The 18,550-nt window shown below is 55.2% G+C and overlaps 1 protein-coding gene and 1 long non-coding RNA gene across 3 annotated transcripts in view; both read left to right on the top strand.

Moving 5' to 3' along the window:
- Positions 1-126: 126 nt before the first annotated feature.
- On the top strand, positions 127-11,511 carry LOC135973371 (uncharacterized). 2 transcript variants are annotated; one of them, XR_010590177.1, is made up of 3 exons: positions 127-297; positions 9,261-9,830; positions 10,939-11,511. It is a non-coding gene; the product is annotated as an uncharacterized LOC135973371 (long non-coding RNA). The 2 variants fall into 2 exon arrangements; XR_010590178.1 differs by having other exon boundaries at positions 135-297; positions 9,266-9,830.
- Positions 11,512-14,925: 3,414 nt separating this feature from the next.
- Positions 14,926-18,550, top strand: part of TSC22D3 (TSC22 domain family member 3) — a 56,070-nt gene continuing 52,445 nt past the window's right edge. The window contains exon 1 of the mRNA XM_008175623.4: positions 14,926-15,562. Coding sequence (XP_008173845.1) covers positions 15,249-15,562 — 314 coding nt within the window. The 5' untranslated portion in view covers positions 14,926-15,248. The remainder of the gene's footprint in view (positions 15,563-18,550) is intronic.

Here is an 18,550-nt window from a genome sequence, read left to right as displayed (position 1 = left end):
CCCCTTCCGGTGGCGAGGGGGAAGGCAGCAGAGGGCTCAGGCATTGCCTCCTTCGAGGCACCGCCCCCCACAGCTCCCATTGGCCAGGAACAGGGAACTGCGGCCAATGGGAGCTTCATGGGAGGTACCTGGAGGAGCGGCAAGAGCAGCACAAGCAGGGAACCCTGAGCCCCTCCCCTTCCCCCAGGGGCTGCAGGGACACGGTTGGAATGGAGCAGCGCAGAGCCGGGGGCCAAGACAGGCAGGGAGCCTGCCCTGGACCCAGTGAGCGCTGCTGCCACCCCGGAGCCGCTCTAGGTAAGCGGCACCAGGCTGGAGCTCACACCCTGAACTCCTCCTGCACCCCCAACTCCCTGCCCTGAGCCCCCTGCTGCATCCCACACCCCAACTCCCTGCCCTGAGCCCCCTGCCACATCCTGCACTGCTCCTGCACCCCAACTCCCTGCCCTGAGCCACCTGCTGCACCCTGCACCCCAACCCCCTGCAGCACCCCTCTTGTACCCCACACACCAACTCCCTGCCCTGAGCACCCTGCACACCTCCTGCACCTCAACTCCCTGCCCTCAGCCCCCGCTGCACCCTTTCTGCACCCCCTGGGGGCAGCGTTGGGGTGGGGACTTCAGGCAAGGGATTGGAATGGGGCAGGGAAGGGGTGGGAAGAGGTAGGGCAGGAGCGGGGCCTAATTGAAAGGGGTGGAGTGGGGGCGGGGCCAGAGACAGTGGGGGGGTGTCAGTGATGCAGCCCTCGGGCCAATGCACTAGTCCTCATGCGGCCCTTGGGGTCATCTGAGTTTGAGACCCCTGATCTAGACCATCCCTGACAGTGTTTGCCCTGCCTGCTGGGCTCTATTCCCAATAAAGATACTTTGTGTGTGTGTGGGTGTAGACAGCTAAGACCATGCATGCCAGGGTTCTCCTACTCATTCCGGCCAGGTCTGAGAACACCTGTTCCCTCCACACCCCAGCCTATGGACCAGGGAACACGATCAGGCAGGGTTAAACTTTCATTTACTGGTGCTTTTCTCTCTGTGTGTGTCCCAAACAGTGCATCTGAAGAACACGGCAGGCAGGCAGGCACCACAAGCAGAGTGTGCTCGCTGTACTGGGAGTCACCACAGGAGTGGGGGGAGGGGCTGCATGCATGTAAGAATGGGTCTGTATGCGCCCCTAGATGAATGTGTGGCTGTGTATGTGTGACGAAGTAGGACTGAAGCTCAACCCTGGCAAAGAGGTGGTGACCACGAGAAGGGCTGGCACACTAGGGGTTCTTCCTGGAAACCATGGGGGAGCTGAGAGCACACGGGCCTCTGAGTCCAAAGCAACTTGGGAACAGCGGAGTGATGGCCTATCACCATCTCCTTAAGAAGGATATTGTAATCTTGTGCAAAAAGAGAGGGTTACACCTTGGAAAGTTCACCAAGGCCCAGTTAATCGTGCAGCTGGAGGACGAAGACTGCTCTAAGGAGCAGATTCCTGACCCAGATGGGGCTACAAGAGGATCTGGGAGCAGCAGGAGCAGTAGCCAGGCATCCCTAAGAGTCTAGTCCCTAACCAGATGAGGGTTTTCACGATTGGGTTCCCCATCAGGGGATCGGAGACGGATGGAATTGGAGCTGAGTCCGAGAGAGCGAGAGGATGGTGAGAGACCGCAAAAGCCCAAGAAAGAGCTGCAGGAAAAGCAGCAGCAGCATGGACTGGCGATGGTGAGCGAAGAGGCATAGGGGGCTTCCCAGGGGTGAGTGGGGATAGACCCCAGGCTGCCAGTTCCGCAGGGAGTCTTGACACTAAATTGCTGCCCCTGGTTAAGGAGGGGGGGGATGTGGATGCCCACCACACGGCCTTCGAGCAGGCTGGCGATTTGAATCAGGGGGACCCTGTGCAAAAGCCCTGGTATCTAGCTCCCTTGCTGGGTCCCAAGGCCATAGACGCTGTCAGCCAGATGGGTGGGGTGGTGGACAGGCTCCCACTCCTGGCCCCAGCCTATATGTCGTCGTGGAGTCTCCTGGGCTCAGGCCTCTCGGACCCCCAGTGGGAGCAGAAGGTGGTGGTCAATGGCGGGGACATGCCTGGGGTGGCGAGACCCTGGGACAGAGAGAACTGTTGTCGGGCCCCAGGTGGTGCAGCCGTAGATGCTGAGGGGCTGTGTGACCTGGGTAAAGGTCCCCGGGATAAAGGCCCTCGCCCTGCCTATAGCCCAGATCCCTGTGCAGACACAGGAGGGGTCGGGCTGGCTGGTAGTTGGGGTTCTCCAGGATACTGGCTGTGAGGTCCTGTTGGGGGACGACTGTGTCTCTTTGGGACAGGATCCAGGCCCCGCTCCTGTAACGGCCAAGGATTTGAATTTGAATCCAGGGAACCAATTGGCTAAGATGGAAATGGTCAGTGAAAATGCAAATGACCTGGCTGGCAGGAGGGAGGGGCTGCTGGGTTCAGGATACCTGCCTACCTGTAACCAGACCCCTGGGGCTGAGTGGGAGGGAGAGATGCTACCAGCCCCCCTGCACGCCGGAGAGGGGGCTCAGGCTGGCGCTAATGCTGTAAGGAGAGCAGAGAGCTCGCTGCCTGCTCTCTGGTACAGCCAGGGCAGCGCTGAGCACGGTGGGAGCTGAGACCCCAGCTGAGTGCGGGGACACGCAGGCAGGGCAGGTCGGCTGCCAACCAGGTTTGCCTGGTCCAGACATGCTGCTGGGAAGTGATTACACAGCAGGGAGGAAGCTAACAGGGACAGGGCTCAGAGTAGTTGTGACCCCAGGCCCAGCCAGTGAGAGGGAGCAGGTCCCACTCCTTTCCCCAGCAGCTGAATTCCAGACCGAGCTGCAGAAGGATCCCTCCTTGGAGAAGCTGAGGGAACTTGTTGGCCACAGCGCTGCAAACCCCCTTGGGGAAGGCTGCAGGGACAGAGTCCTGAGGGAGAAGGGATTCCTGTACTGGGAATGGGCTCCCCAAGGGGAAGTAGAGCTGTGGGGAATCGGGAGGCAGCTGGTGGTGCCCCAGGAATCCACAGGGTTCTTCCCTTTTGAGCTGCTGTATGGAAGGAGAGTGAGGGGACCCCTGGACCTGGAAAGGGAGGATTGGGAGGAGAAGGGGGAAGATCCCCTGGTGGATCTCTTCCCTGAGGTGGGAGCCAATCTCCTCATCAGGTGTTCCGCATTCAGAGTCACTGGGGAAGCAGCCCAGAACCTGGAGAGAGAGGTCAAGGACATGCTGGATTTAGCTGTGATCCAGCAGTTCAACAGCCCATGGGCCTCACCCGAGGGGCTGGTCCCCAAGGAAGACAGGATGATCTGGTTCGGTGGGGACTATCGGAAGCTTAAAGCCATCACCGTGTCCGATGCCTACCCCATGCCTAGGCCTGGGGAGATTCTAGACAAGCTGAGGGGGATGGAGAACGTGGCCCTGGCGTACATCGATGACGTGTGTCTTTAGCCAGACCTGGGAGGAACACGTGTCCCAGGTGAAGAAGGGGCTGGGCTGCCTCAAGGAGGCAGGACTGACGGTAAAAGCCGAAAAATGCAAGGTGGAGATGATCAGAGATTGGCCCATTCCCCAGACCAAGAAACAAGTCCAGGCCTTTATCAGGATGGTGGGGTGCTACTGGAAGTTTATACTCCATGTTAGATCCCTAGCTGCCCCCATCCCTGAGCTATGTGAGAGGCAGGGCTGGCTTTACCAAGAGCGGGGCCCAACTCCTGGGGGCGGGGCTTGCTGCAAGCCCCGCCCCCAGGACCCGAGCCGCGCCGCCGGGGGGACCCGAGCCGCGCTGCCGGGGGGGCCGGGGCCGGGGGGACCCGAGCCGCGGCGCGGGGGCCGCGCCGGGGTTGGGGGGGGTCCCAGCCGCGCTGCAGAAGCCGCGCCGGGGGTGTGTGGGGGGGTCCCAGCCGCGCCGCAGAAGCCGCGCCGGGGGTGGGGGTGGGGGTCCTAGCCGCGCTGCGCCGCCGGGGGGCCGGGGGGACCTGAGCCGCGCCGTGCCGCCGGGGGGCCGGGGCCGGGGGGACCCGAGCCGCACCCCAGGAGCCGTGCTGGGGGGAATCCCAGCCGCGCCGCGGAAGCCGCGCCGGGGGGACCTGAGCCGCGCCGCGGGGGCCGCGCCGGGGGTGGGGGGGGCCCGAGCCGCACCGCGCCGCCAGGGGGCCAGGGGGACCCGAGCCGCGCCACCGGGGGGCCGGGGACGGGGGGACCCGAGCCGCACCGTGGGAGCCGCGCCGGGGGGAATCCCAGCCGCGCCGGGGGTGGGGGGGATCCCAGCCGCGCCGCGGAAGCCGCGCTGGGGGGGACGGGACCCGAGCCGTGCCGCGGACGGGGGGCCCCGAGCCGCGCCACCGGGGGGGCCGGGGCCGGGTGGACCCGAGCCGCGCCGCGCCGCGGGAGCCGCGCCGGGGGGAATCCCAGCCGCGCCGCGGAAGCCGCGCCAGGGGTGGGGCGGGATCCCAGCCGCGCCGCGGGGGGGACGGGGGGCCCCGAGCCACGGGGACTGGGCCGGGCTGGAGCCAAGCCGGGCCAGAGCCGCTGGGGCCTGCGGGATGGGCGCGCCTCCCCGGAGCCCTTCTCCCACCCCCACCCCAGCTTACCTCGTGCTGCTGGCCCGCCCCTGCTTCGTCTCAGACTTCCCGCGAATCTCTGATTCGAGGGAAGCAGGGGAGGGGGCGGGGCGTTCAAGGGAGGGGAGGAGGGGCTGGGGAAGTGAGCTGGGGGCGGAGCGGGGTTGATAGCTGCAGCGCGGGGCCCTCTTGGCGCGGGGCCCAATTCAGCCGAATCGGCTGAATCGGCCTAAAGCCAGCCCTGGTGAGAGGGGTAAGCCGACAAGGTGGTCTGGACAGAGCTGTGCCAGAGGGCTCTCTGTATACTGAAGGAGACTCTAATCCAGGGCCCAGTAAATCTGGTAAACTCAGACTTTGCCAAGCCTTTTGCAGTGTTCACCGACTCCTCAGACGCAGGGCTGGGCATGATGCTGATGCAAGCTGATGCTGGGGCGGGGGAGGAGACACCCCATCGGGTACCTGAGCAAGAAACTGCTGCCCTGGGAGCAGAACTATGTGGCCTCAGAGAAGAAATGCCTGGCCATGCTGCAAGCCCTTAAAAAGCTGCAGCTGTATCTATTTGGGCAGCGCTTTAGTGTGTATACTGATCACTCTCCTCCGACGTGATGGCGTCAAATGCAAGGGGCTGAGGCCAAGCTGCTGGGGACAGACACCCCGGCTCAGAGGGTGGCCAAGGTCAAGATGGGGGCTCTTAACCAAGAAAGCCCGAATTGCAGCCCTCCAAACTGCAGCACTGGAAAAAGACCCCAATCCCAGTTTAAACCCCAGGGATATTGGGGTGGCAAAAGGGTACGGGCCGCATAAACCTTCCCACATGCAGCCTGCAAGCGCCATCAAGCACAACAGACCCACGGGAGGGTGTGAAACTGGAATGCCCTGGTGTAACTCCCACCAAGGAATCGGAGAGATGATGGGGCATCCATGGGAACGTTGGTGGGTTCCAACTTACCCAGGTCACTGGCTAAAGTGACCTTGCTCAGTTCAGTCTCGAAGGGGGGAGAGACGTGATGAAATAGGACTGTTCTTAATGTTTCCTCTGAATACTGTGTGGGTGCCTCAGTTTCCCCTATGCATTTCTTAAGTCTCTAGGTGGTGGGATAAAGGCCAGTGTGCATAAATCACTGACACTCTGTCTCCCTGGAAACAAATGGCCAGGGCCCTTCCCCCCTGCAAGGAAATAACTAAAGGTGAACAAAGAGATCAGGTGACCTCCTGGCCCAGGGAAGAGACAAAGCCCAGAGAAGGAGGGGCTGGAGGGGGTTTCAGTTTGGAGCTGGCTGGGGACTAGGAAGGAGGGCAGAAGACTCTGGCTCGTGGGACCCCAGGATGGATCCGGCTGAGTGATCTTTGTACCTACAAGCTCTGTTTTTGACCGTGTTCCTGTCATCTAATAAACCTCTGTTTTACTGGCTGGCTAAGAGTCACGTCTGACTGCGAAGTGGGGGTGTGTGCAGGACCCTCTGGCTTCCCCAGGACCCCGCCTGGGCGGACTCGCTGTGGGAAGCGCACAGAGGGGCATATGCTGAATGCTCCAAGGAGAGACCCAGGAGGTGAAGCTGTGTGAGCTTCTTGCCCTGAAGACAGTCTGCTCTGAGGGAGAGGAGGCTCCCCAAAGTCCTGACTGGCTTTGTGGGGAGCAGTTCCAGAGCATCGCCCGGGACTCCATGACAGCATGTGAATGTGTGTTTGTACTGTGTATGTATTGGAGGGCGGGGGGGTGTTGAATGACTGAATATTTCTATGCCACTTAATGTGGATGGGGTTGGATATTGCTGTAAGTGTGTTAGTGTATGAGGGGGCCCTGTGTGTGAATGGGTATGTAGGGTGCATGTATGGCCATGTATTTAAGTGGGTATACATAGTAAATGTATAATGATGTGTGTGAATAGCTGCATAGGGAACATGGCTGGCTCTGGGTGTAGATTAATGGATTTCAAGGCCAAAAGGACCATTCGATCATCTAGTTTGACCTCCAGCATCACACAGGCCAGAGAATTGAACCCAGTTGTTCCTGTAAGGCTCCCCATAACTTGTGTTTGGCTAAAGGAGATCCTAAATCCTTGACAAAGCCCTGGCTGGGATAATTTAGTTGGGGATTAGTCCTGCTTTGAGCAGGGGGTTGGATTAGATGACCTCCTGAGGTCCCTTCCAACCCTGATATTCTATGATTCTAAAGAAAAGCTTCCAGGCTGGCTCTGAAGACAGCAGGAGCTGGAGAAAGCACCACTTCCCTAAAGAGTTTGTTGCAATGTTAATCACCCTCACTGTTAAAAAGTAGTGTCTTGTTTCTAATTTGAATTTGTCTGGCTTTAACTTTTAGCCATTAGTTCTTGTTCTGCCTTTTCCCACTCGCGTAAAGACCCCTTTAGCATGCAATGTATTCTCCTGACAAAGTTATTTATACACTATAGTCAAGTGATCTTGATCTTTTTAGATTGCTAATAGATTGAGCCTTTAAGTCGCTCACTGTCCAGCAGTTTCTCCAACCCTTGAATCATTTTTGTGGCTCTTCTCTGCACACCAGAACTGGACACAGCATTCCAGTTTCAGTCATGCCAGTGCCACATATAGAGGTAAAATTACCTCCTGCTCCTACTCCCCTATTTGTATATCCCAAGATCACTTTAGGACTCTGTGCCACAGCATCATGCTGGGAACTCGTATTCAGTTGCTTGTCTTGTATGACCCCTAAATCCTTTTCAGAGTCACTGCTTTCCAGCACACAGCCACTCATCCTGTAGGAATGGTTTCCATTCTTTGGTCCTGGAGGTTGGAGCTTGCATTTGGCTGTACCAAATTATCCAGAATGCTCTGTGCAACTGCGATGTCCTCATGATTATTCACTGCTCCACAGGGAGAGGAATACCTTAGTGGTTTGAGCATTGGCCTGCTAAACCCAGTGTTGTGAGTTCAATCCTTGAGGGGACCATTTAGGGATTTGGGGCAAAAATCTGTCTGGGGATTGGTCCTGGTTGGACTAGATGAGGTCCCTTCCAACCCTGATATTCTATGATTCCACCACTCTCTGTGTCAGCCACAAATGTTATTAGCAGAGATTGTACATTTACTTCCAGAATAGTCTTGGGCCTATACCTCTCCCTAGAAGCACCCTCATTTGATTATGATTCCTCATTGATAGCTCCTTTTTGAGATCTGTCCATTAGGCAGCTCTTAATCAATGTTACATGTGTTTTATTGCTAGTTTTTTAATCAAAATGTCATGCAGTACTAAGTCAAATACCTTGCAAAAGTCTAAGTACATTATATCTACTGGGTTACCTCTATCATCCAGACTTGTTATCGCATCACAGAATGAAATCAGGTTTGTTTGACAAGATGTATTCTCCATGAAACCATGCTAAGTGGCATTAATTATAGTCCCCTACTTTAATTCTTTATTGATTGGCTCTCATATCAGCTCTGCCATTATTTTGCCTGGGGCTGATGTCAGGCTAACTGTTCTATAGTTACGGGGGCCTCCTGCATGCTCCTTTTTAAATATTGACACAACGTAAGCACTTTTCCAGTTGTCTGGAATTTCCCCCCGTATTCCAAGTTTTATGAAAAATTAACATCGGGGGCCAGAGGTCTCCTCAGGCAAGCCTGTGAAAACTGTTTATCCCTAGCAGATATTGTTTAATATCCTCCTTAGTTACTAATGGACTCAAAAGTACATCATCATCCTCATGTGATATGAGTACATTATCCTCCTTCTTTCCGAATGCAGCACAGAAATATTTATTGAACTCTTCTGCCTTTTCTGCATCATTTGTACAGGCCCTAGCACAATGGCATCCTGACCCATGACCAGAGCTCCTAGCCACTATGGTAATACAAATAATTTGTTTATTATTATTGTTAACAATTTTACCATAATAATTGGCCTATACCATTTCTAGGATTTCTTTTGTTCTTGATATTCTTTTAAAAATCCTTCTTATTGTCCTTAACCCTGACAGCCATGGATTTTTCCCTGATATCTGTAGCTTCCCTTATCAATTTTCTAGACTGCATAACTTCCAGCTTATATTGATTGCCATCTACTTTTTGTTGTTGTTGTATATAGTTTTATATTCCTAATTGCTGCCTTCACTTCCCTCCCTAACCAGGATAGGCTTTTAAACAAAAGGTCATCTTCTTTCGTGATTATGAAATTATGGCTTTTTGGCCATCTAATAAGCCCCTCTTAAACAATTCGCCCTCCCAATTTTCATTCATATTTTTCTGTCTAAATATTTCCTCTCCGTCAATTTTGCTCCAAATTTTCCTCAGCATTGGTGCCTATAGTGGTTAGGACTGTCCTCTATTTTTACATAACAAATCTAATCATTGTACCTAAGTAACCATCAACTTTCAGCTCAGTGATCAGTTCATGCTTATCTCTCATAGGCCTGGTCTACACTATGAGTTTAATTCGAATTTAGCAGCGTTAAATCGAATTAACCCTGCACCCGTCCACACAATGAAGCCATTTCTTTCGAAATAAAGGGCTCTTAAAATCGATTTCTGTACTCCTCCCCGACGAGCGGAGTAGCGCTGAAATCGATATTGTCATTTCGAATTAGGGTTAGTGTGGCCGCAATTCGATGGTATTGGTCTCCGGGAGCTATCCCACAGTGCACCATTGTGACCGCTCTGGACAGCAATCTGAACTCGGATGCACTGGCCAGATAGACAGGAAAAGCCCCGCAAACATTTGAATTTTATTTCCTGTTTGCCCAGCACAGGAGAGTACAGGTGACCACAGAGAACTCATCAGCACAGGTAACCATGCAGGCCGATAATCGAAAAAGAGCACCAGCATGGACCGTACGGGAGGTACTGGATCTGATCGCTATATGGGGAGAGGATTCAGTGCTAGCAGAACTTCGTTCAAAAAGACGAAATGCCAAAACTTTTGAAAAAATCTCCAAGGGCATGATGGAGAGAGGCCACAATAGGGACTCGGAGCAGCGCCGCGTGAAAGTCAAGGAGCTCAGACAACAAAGGAGGCAAACAGTCGCTCTGGGTCAGAGCTGCAGACATGCCGCTTCTACACTGAGCTGCATGCAATTCTAGGGGGGGCCGCCATCACTACCCCACCTCTGACCGTGGATTCCGAGGCGGGGATAATCTCATCAGCCACACCTGAGGATTCTGCGGATGGGGAAGAGGAGGAGGAGGACGACGACGAGCTTGCGGAGAGCACACAGCACTCCATTCTCCGCAACAGCCAGGATCTTTTTCTCAGCCTGACTGAAGTACCCTCCCAAGCCAGTACCCAAGACCATGACCCCATGGAAGGGACCTCAGGTGAGTTTATCTTTTAAAATATAAAACTAAAAGCAAGCATTTTTTAATGATTAATTTGCCCTGAGGACTTGGGATGCATTCGTGGCCAGTACAGCTACTGGAAAAGTCTGTTAATGTGTCTGGGGATGGACCGGAAATCCTCCAGGGACATCTCCATGAAGCTCTCCTGGAGGTACTCCAAAAGCCTTTGCAGAAGGTTTCTGGGCAGTGCAGCCTTATTCCGTCCTCCATGGTAGGACACTTGACCATGCCATGCTAGTGGCAAGTAATCTGGTATCATTGCATGACAAAGCCTGGCAGCGTATGGTCCTGGTGTTTGCTGGCATTCAAGCAACATCCGTTCTTTATCTCACTGTGTAATCCTCAGGAGAGTGATATCGCTCATGGTAACCTGGTTGAAATACGGGAATTTAATTAAGGGGACAGAAGTGGCCGTTCCTACTGGGCTGTTTGCCTGTGGCTGAAAAGAAATCCTTCCCTGTAGTAAGCCAAGCACGGGGGGGGGGGGAGGGGGGAGAGAGAGGGGATTGGCGCTGAGCTTTTCACGTGTGGCTAGCAGGGATCTTCCCTGATACCAGCCACATGGTGGGAGGAGGGATAAAGCGATCATCCCAGAGAATTGGATGGGGGGGGGTTAGTTTGGTTTCTGCTGCTGAAGGTTAACAGGAAAACCGCAGCACTCAATGAGCTTTGCTTGGTATGTGGGAAAGGAGGGCGCAGAAGCCGAAAGACAATGGCTTACCATGGCCGCATGCAAGACGAATTCTGTTGCCTGGACCTGTGTCTGTGATCTCTAGCAGCAAAGCCACAGGCACTCCATATTAAGAGGCAAAATGCGACCTTGCACAGAAATCACATGTGCTATGTAATGTGAATAGTGTTAAGCAACAGAGGGTCCTGTGGCACCTTTGAGACTAACAGAAGTACTGGGAGCATAAGCTTTCGTGGGTAAGAACCTCACTTCTTCAGATGCAAGGCTCATAGTGAACAACACTATTCACGTATCCCTCTGATACGTGAATAGTGTTGTTCACCATGAAAGAGTACAAGCATTGTTCTGTAAAATGTGTCTTTTTAAAAAATTCTCTCCTTTTTTCCCTCCCTCCAGCAGCTGCAAATTTTTCAAGCCTCCCTCCTCTGTCCCGAAGGCTATCTCAGATAAGGCGTCGGAAAAAGAGGACGTGAGACGAGATGTTCACGGAAATCATGGAATCCACCCGCAATGAAAGAGCTCATCTGAATGAGTGGAAGGACATGGTTTCAAAGTATAGGAAAGATGCCAGTGAACGTGAGGACAGGAGGGACCAACGTGAGGAGAGAAGAGACGCTTGAGATGAGAGGTGGGGCAGGAAGATCAGAGGAGGCAGGATACAACGCTGGGGCTGCTGCGTGAGCAAACAGACATGCTCTGGCATCTGGTGGAGCTTCAGGAATGGCAGCAGGATCACAGACTGCCGCTGCAGCCCCTGTATAATCCCCCCTCCCCATGTTCCATAGCCTCCGTACACCCTCCCATTCCACCCCAGTGGACAGCCCAAGCAAAAGACTTTCATTATTTTAACCTTTTTTAGTGGTCTTTTCCTTCCCTCCAATCCTCCTCCCAAACCCCACCCAGGCTACCTTCTCAGTTCTCTCCCTCTTTTTATAATCCATTAATAAAGAATAAATGATTTTTAAACTATAGTGACTTTATTTCCTTTGAAAGCAAGCTGTGATCGAAGGGGGAGGGTGGGTTGCCTACAGAGAATGAGTCAATAAAGGGGGCGGGTTTTCATCAAGGAGAAACAAACAGAACTTTCACACGGTAGCCTGGGCAGTCATGAAACTGGTTTTCAAAGCTTCTCTGATGCGCCGCGCTTCCTGGTGTGCTCTTCTAACCGCCCTGGTGTCTGGCTGCACGTAATCAGCAGCCAGGCGATTTGCCTCAGCCTCCCACCCCGCCATAAAGGTCTCCCCCTTACTCTCACAGAGATTGTGGAGCACACAGCAAGCAGCAATAACAATGGGGATATTGGTTTGGCTGAGGTCTGAGCGAGACAGTAAAGTGTGCCAGCGACCTTTTAAACGGCCAAATGCACATTCCACCACCATTCTGCACTTGCTCAGCCTGTAGTTGAATAGCTCCTGACTCCTGTCCAGGCTGCCTGTGTATGGCTTCATGAGCCATAGTATTAAGGGTTAGGCTGGGTCCCCAAGAATAACTATTGGCATTTCAACATCCCCAACGGTTATTTTCTGGTCTGGGAAGTAAGTCCCTTGCTGCAGCCGTTTAAACAGAGTAGTGTTCCTGAAGACACGAGTGTTATGAACCCTTCCTGGCTAGCCCACGTTGATGTTGGTGAAACGTCCCCTGTGATCCACCAGTGCTTGCAGCACCACTGAAAATTAACCCTTGCGGTTTATGTACTGGGTACCCTGGTGCTCCGGTGCCAAGATAGGTATATGGATTCCATCTATCGCCCCACCACAGTTAGGGAATCCCATTGCAGCAAAGCCACCAACTATGGCCTGCACATTTCCCAGAGTTATTACCTTTCGTAGCAGCAGCTCAATGATTATTTTGGCTACTTGCATCACAGCAGCCCCCACAGTACATTTGCCCACTCCAAATTGATTCCCGACTGACCGGTAGCTGTCTGGCGTTGCAAGCTTCCACAGGGCTATCGCCACTTGCTTCTCAACTGTGAGGGCTGCTCTCATCCTGGTATTCTGGTGCTTCAGGGCAGGGGAAAGCAAGTCACAAAGTTCCATGAAAGTGCCCTTACGCATGCGAAAGTTTCGCAGCCACTGGGAATCATCCCACACCTGCAACACTATGCCGTCCCACCAGTCTGTGCTTGTTTCCCGGGCCCAGAATTGGCGTTCCACGGATAGAACCTGCTCCATCAACAACATGATCTCCAAAGCGCCGGGACCCACGGTTTGAGAGAAGTCTGTGTCCATGTCCATGTCCTCATCACTCTCGTTGCCGCTCTGCCATCGCTGCCTCCTCCTTGCCTCGCTTTTCTGGTCCTGGTTCAGCATAAACTGCATGATAATGCGTGTGGTGTTTACAATGTTCATGACTGCTGTCTTGAGCTGAGCGGGCTCCATGCTTGCCATGGTATGGCGTCTGCTGTGTTCACTCAGGAAAAAAGGCGCGAAATGGTTGTCTGCCATTGCTTTCATGGAGGGAGGGGTGAGGTTGTACCCAGAACAACCTCCGACAATGTTTTTTGCCCCATCAGGCACTGGGATCTCAACCCAGAATTCCAATGGGTGGGGGAGACTGCGGGAACTATGGGATATCTATGGGATAACTACCCACAGTGCAACGCTCCGGAAATTGATGCTAGCCCCGGTACATGGACGCACACCGCTGAATTAATGTGCTTAGTGTGGCTGCCTACATTCGACTTTATACAATCTGTTTCCAAAAATCGAATTCTGTAAATTTGAATTAATCCCTTAGTGTAGACATACCCATAGTGAGGTCCTATGGAGTTACCCCATGTTGGGTGCAATGAGTTTGGTGTTAGAAAATCATCTCTAATTTTTAGAAACTCCAATGATGTTTTACTACTGGCAGTGAGACCTCCAGCATGTCTCCCAGATTGGAATCATCCATGATAACAAAATTTCCAACCCATGCATTACAGATTGGTGCTTAAGGAACAACACATCCGGTCCTTTAGTTAGATTCAGTGGTCATTCCAATCCTGGCTTTTCAATAATGTCAATTATAGCCATTTTCCCTCAGCAATGATAATTTCCAATTATTCTTACCTGTTACCTAGACTCTTATCACTGTATATAAGCAATTAAACGATGTTCAGTATGTTCACAACACCCTGAGTTTGAGTTGCATTTGTTCCGCATTTGCCCCCTTAGCCTCCTTCTATTACATTGTTAGTTTAACACCCCCCAGCTAGTCTCCAGACAGAAGATTACATACACCCCCTTCTGAGATGCAGGCGGTCCTGTTCGTTCAGCCCCGTCCCACTGGAATATGCCCCAGTGTTCCACAAAACCAGAACTTTCACCTTCACAGCAGCCTCATGGCCAGTGGTTCACCTCCAGCATGTTCTGCCTTCTGCTCCTGGGATCAGAAGAATGACCAGGATCACTTGGACTTTCCTCTTCTTCAGCTCTCCTTTGGGATTCCTGCAGTCTTTGATATCTGTGGAGTTCCCTGTGATGCCCTCTTGCTGGTTCTAATGTGCATCACTTGCCAGCCACTTGCAGAAACCCACCCAATCTTGCAGTGACCTCTTGTGTCTTTACTCCAGGGAACAGCACATCCTGCTGCTGTCCTTGTGTCTCTTGCTGAATTCTCTGTCCATTTTTCTTAACACAGAGTCACCAAGGATTGCTTGTCTGCCTAGGGGGTTCCAGGATCTATCTTGGGCACCCTTGTGGTATGACAGAAGTAGCTGCCCTCTAAGCCCTGCAGTTCTCCATTCTCGGTCGCTGCCTCGCTGTGTGGCGGTGACTTCACACTTGCAGCCAAGTTCTCTTTCCTCTGGTGGTTACAAGCGGGCAGGGAGGGGCGGGGAAGTGGCTGGATGCCGGGAGGGTATGCCTGTTTGTATGTGAAGTGTGAACTCCCCATCTGTGCCTGGGGTTGGGGAAGAGACCCCGCTCAGCGCTGTTACAGTCACTTCCCTGCACAGTGAACGTGGTGGCACTCGCCGCCGCCGGGAGTCTGTCGATGCCAGGCATGGGGGAGGGTCCCATAGGCCCCTCTCTGCTACCATGCCAACCTGCCGGCCTGGCTCCGTTCAGAGCAGGAGGGACCGTGTCTTCCAGCAGCACCCGGAATGTCTAGCACGCAGCCTGGGGCTGCAGACTCGGGGCTGCTCGCTCGCCCACCTGCCCTGCCTCCTCCAGACCGGAGCCAGGCGGGCAAGGGTGGCTGTTTGCCCGGGGGGAGGGGCTGCCCCGGCCAAGGAGAGGCGAGCAGACGGCAGAGCTCAGCCCCATATATGTGCTGTGTGCCGAGGGAGCCCGGAACCGCTCTGCCTGTTGCCCACCCCTAGGGGGCGCTGCCCCGCTTCGTCGGCAGGGTAGTGCGGGGAGGCTCGGAGCAGGGCTTGCCCTGTGCCCCGGGAGCGCTGTCCTTCCCTGCTCCCGGGCGCCCAGCCAGCGGGACTCCCGGGCGGGGCTCTCCGGTTGGAGGCGCCTTCGCCAATCAGCTGCCCGGGTGGAGGAGCCGCTCCAGCGGCGGGGCTGGGCGTGTGCACTGGACTGAGCCGGAGCCGGGCGCTGATCAGCAGCTGTTGCTATTTTCCTCCCGTGGCGCTCGGGGAAGCAGCTGGGCGGCGCTGGGAGCGCACAGCCACTGGGGAGCTGCTGGGGGAGCGCAGCGGGCTCGGGCGCCCAGGCAGCCGCTCCGGGCGGTGGGTAAAACGCGGCGCCGTGGCCGGCTGGGTGCCCGCGATGGCCTCAGAGGAGTGCCGCTCACCCGTGGGGCTGGACTGCTGCAGCTGCTGCCTGGACCTGGCCAACCGCAGCGGCCTGGAGGAGGGGGCCGGGAGCGAGAACAACAACCTGGGCAGCCCCACGGTGAGCAACTTCCGGCAGCTGCGGGCGCAGCTAGTGTGCGAGAACCTGAACGCCGACAAGCTGAGCAGCATCATGCGGCAGGACTCGCTGGAGCCGGTGGTGCGGGACCCCTGCTACCTGCTCAACCAGGGCATCTGCAACAGCAACATCGACCAGACCCTGCTCTCCATCCTGCTCTTCTTTCACAGGTGGGGCCGAGCGGGGCGCGCCGCGGGTCCCCTTCCCTGCGCCGGGCAGGGCGAGCCGGGATCCCCTCTAGGCTCTTTGGCTGACCAGGGCGCACAGCTCCTCCCGGGGTGGGGCCCAAGGAAGCCCTGGGCCCACAGAGATTGGGAACCGGGGGCTTTGGTACATCTCCATGGCACGGTCTGCCTCGTTAGGTACCTGCCGACCTTTCTGAAAGTGCCTCTCGGTGGCCCGTGTCCGCTGAGCTTCCCGGATCGGGGGCGGGGCAGGAGCTGATCCAGCGTCCCAGCCTGCTCCCTCTAGCCTGGGCTTAGCACTGTGGAAATCACTTTGGGCCCCCCAAGCTCTCAGGAGTGGGGAGGCCGCTGCTCTGGCGAGCCCGGGAGGGGGCTGTGGCCCTGTGGGTGGCCGATCTGGGCCCAGGGGCGTGAGTTATTCACTCCGTGTTGTGAGTCGGCCCCGGTGGATGCCTGGCAGCCTGTCGGCTGGGAGCGCTGGGGCATTGCGTGTATGCGGGTGGCTTGCAGAGTCTCGGGCTGAGGTTACTGTCCGGCTCCCTCCTACGCACTGGACACCTGTGTGATTCCCGGGAAAATGGAGCGTCTGGCTCCAATCATGCGGCCAGGCCCTCCCTGCTGCTTGGAGCTGGGCTTGGCTCTCGGACCCGCCGCTCCATACAGGCGCTGGCTGTGACCGCCGCTAGCCCTATCCTAAACCTCCTCTGTGCCGCGCCTCACCACCTGCTAGGGGAGGGGGAATTAAGGCACACGGGGCCACAGCGGGAGTGAGTGGCAGAGCTGGGGAGAAAACCCAGGAGTCCAGGCTATCCGTTGCCTGCTCTGGCAGCTCCTGCAGCCTCTCTCTGTGCTCTCTCTGTTCTCTGATGAAGTGGGTTATATCCCAGGAAAGTTTATGCCCAAATACATTTGTTAATCTCTATGGTGCCACAAGGACTCTCCTTGTTTTCTCTGTGCTCCCTGATAAAACCGCCTTGGCCAGAGTGATATTTCTGGGTTTGAAAGGGGAATTCCCAGGTGGATGTGGGTCCAACTGTAGTAACTAAGCCAGCCCTGAACAAAGGTGTTTTACAGCCCGCCTGTGCGCTCCGGGGCACCGGCCTGTTGGTCTGTGATCAGGGCTCCTTGGCTGAGCAGAGATGGGGCTGACCAAGTCCCCTCTCTGTATGCATGTGGGTGCCTTGCACCCCTCCCCCCCCTACACAACAGCATCGCTGCCCCACCAGGGCAGTCGGATCATAACCCCAGGAGTTTCCTCTGGTCCCATTCACCCGAGAATTGGGTGGCACCTCTGGGTAGAGATGATCCTCAGAAACTGGCGAGAGAGAGAGGAAAATACCTGGGGGTGGTGGTGAGATATAAAGAGCTACACGTGACACCCAGCCCCGAGGGAGCAGTGGCTGTTTTGCAGGCTGTGTCTGGAGCAGTAGGGAAGGTGATCTGTCATGGGGAGGGGGGGGGTGGCATCCCCTGCTATCTGCCTCTGCCAGGGGTGGGGGGAAATGCGCACACACACAGCCATCTGCCCTGATTCAGCACTTCCTTTGCGGAGCATTAGCTCTTTAACCCTCCTGTGAGGGAGTTGGTTTCCTTTCTACAGTCTGAGGCACAGGTAGGGCCAGAATTTGTCCAAGCTTCCAGCTGGAGGCAAAGCTGGGCTGGTTCCATTAGGCCAGGCTGCTGTAACATTCCTGGGATCTCACCTGAAGGAAAGGGGAATCAGGGCTGAGGCGCCTGCTTTGCTGTGTCCCCAGGGGGTGTTTAGGGATGGACTGGTGGTGCTTGGTGCTGCAAGTTTGTGACGTGTTGGTGTGTGGGGGGCGTTACAGCTTCCCCTGGAACCCTTACAAGCCTGCTCACACCCTCGCTAGCAGCTGAGTTAATGGGGGCCTGGCTTTGTGTTCACTCTAGGGTCTGGGGGATGTTCCACACCCACAGCAACCTGCTGTGGGTAAGTCAGAGTTGAGCGATATGCACATCTGTGCTCCTGCACACCGGCATCTGGGTACCACCGCTCCCTGCCTCTGCAGCAACCTCCCCCTCATGCCTGCTTACATCTGCGTGCACGTGCATTCCTGCATGTACACTTACAGGTACACACACATGCAACCTGGCACAAACACGTGCATTCAGAGTTGCATGCTTACACAAACACATGTGTAAACTTGTACCTTCATATGCACATGCTTGCACGTGTTAATGTACATATGAGTACATTGTGGCACACACACCTGCACAACGTACGCAAGCAGCCATGTGCAAAGCTGCACGCACACATGCATGTTTCCACCCCAAACTAGGGTGCACGTGGCTCCCCATGTCTGTTGCCATCTTGCTGCTGCCTGGTGGAGTTGGCTGGGTTGGCAGCCAGTCAGAGACTGAAGCAGGCTGCTTGTTCAGAGCCACCCTAGTGGAGTCCCTCTTCCTGGGGCTTACATAAGTGGGGCTGGTGCTCAGGTGGCAAAGGCAGGAGCTGGGCCGGGAGCCAAGGCGAGAGGCATTCCTGCCCACATCCTAATGAGCATGCCTGTGGGAGGCAGGAGCTGCCTCTCCTCCATCACAAAACCAATCAAGAGGAAAACAGCAGGGAGAAGAGTGATTTCTCTCTCCCCAGGAAAACTGCCATCCCATAAACCTGTGGGCATCCTGGCCGGGGAAGGGAAATGAGACACCAAATCCATAGAGCACTGCCTGGGCTCCTGGTCCTGGTGGGGCTCAGTGTAGCCCCACTACGTAAGGAGCAGTGTCTGGCCAGTGCCAGCAGCTCTCGGCATCACACTGAATATTGCTTCTACTCACTCTGCTTCATGCTCACTGCTGTTCAGACAGGAAGATGGTTGGTGGTTACTACAGGACATGCCTAGGAGCAGGATTCTTGGGTTCCATTGCTGCTCACTTACCGGCAGCCTTGTCCCAGTTTCTTATCCTCGTGATACCTCAGCTTGCTCTTCTCTAACACTGGGACGATGATCT

Source organism: Chrysemys picta, chromosome 9 (assembly GCF_011386835.1).
Source record: "Chrysemys picta bellii isolate R12L10 chromosome 9, ASM1138683v2, whole genome shotgun sequence".
In the NCBI taxonomy this organism is placed as follows: domain Eukaryota; kingdom Metazoa; phylum Chordata; order Testudines; family Emydidae; genus Chrysemys; species Chrysemys picta.
Note: the sequence above shows the minus strand (reverse complement) of the source record. Positions and strands in the feature narration are given on the sequence as shown.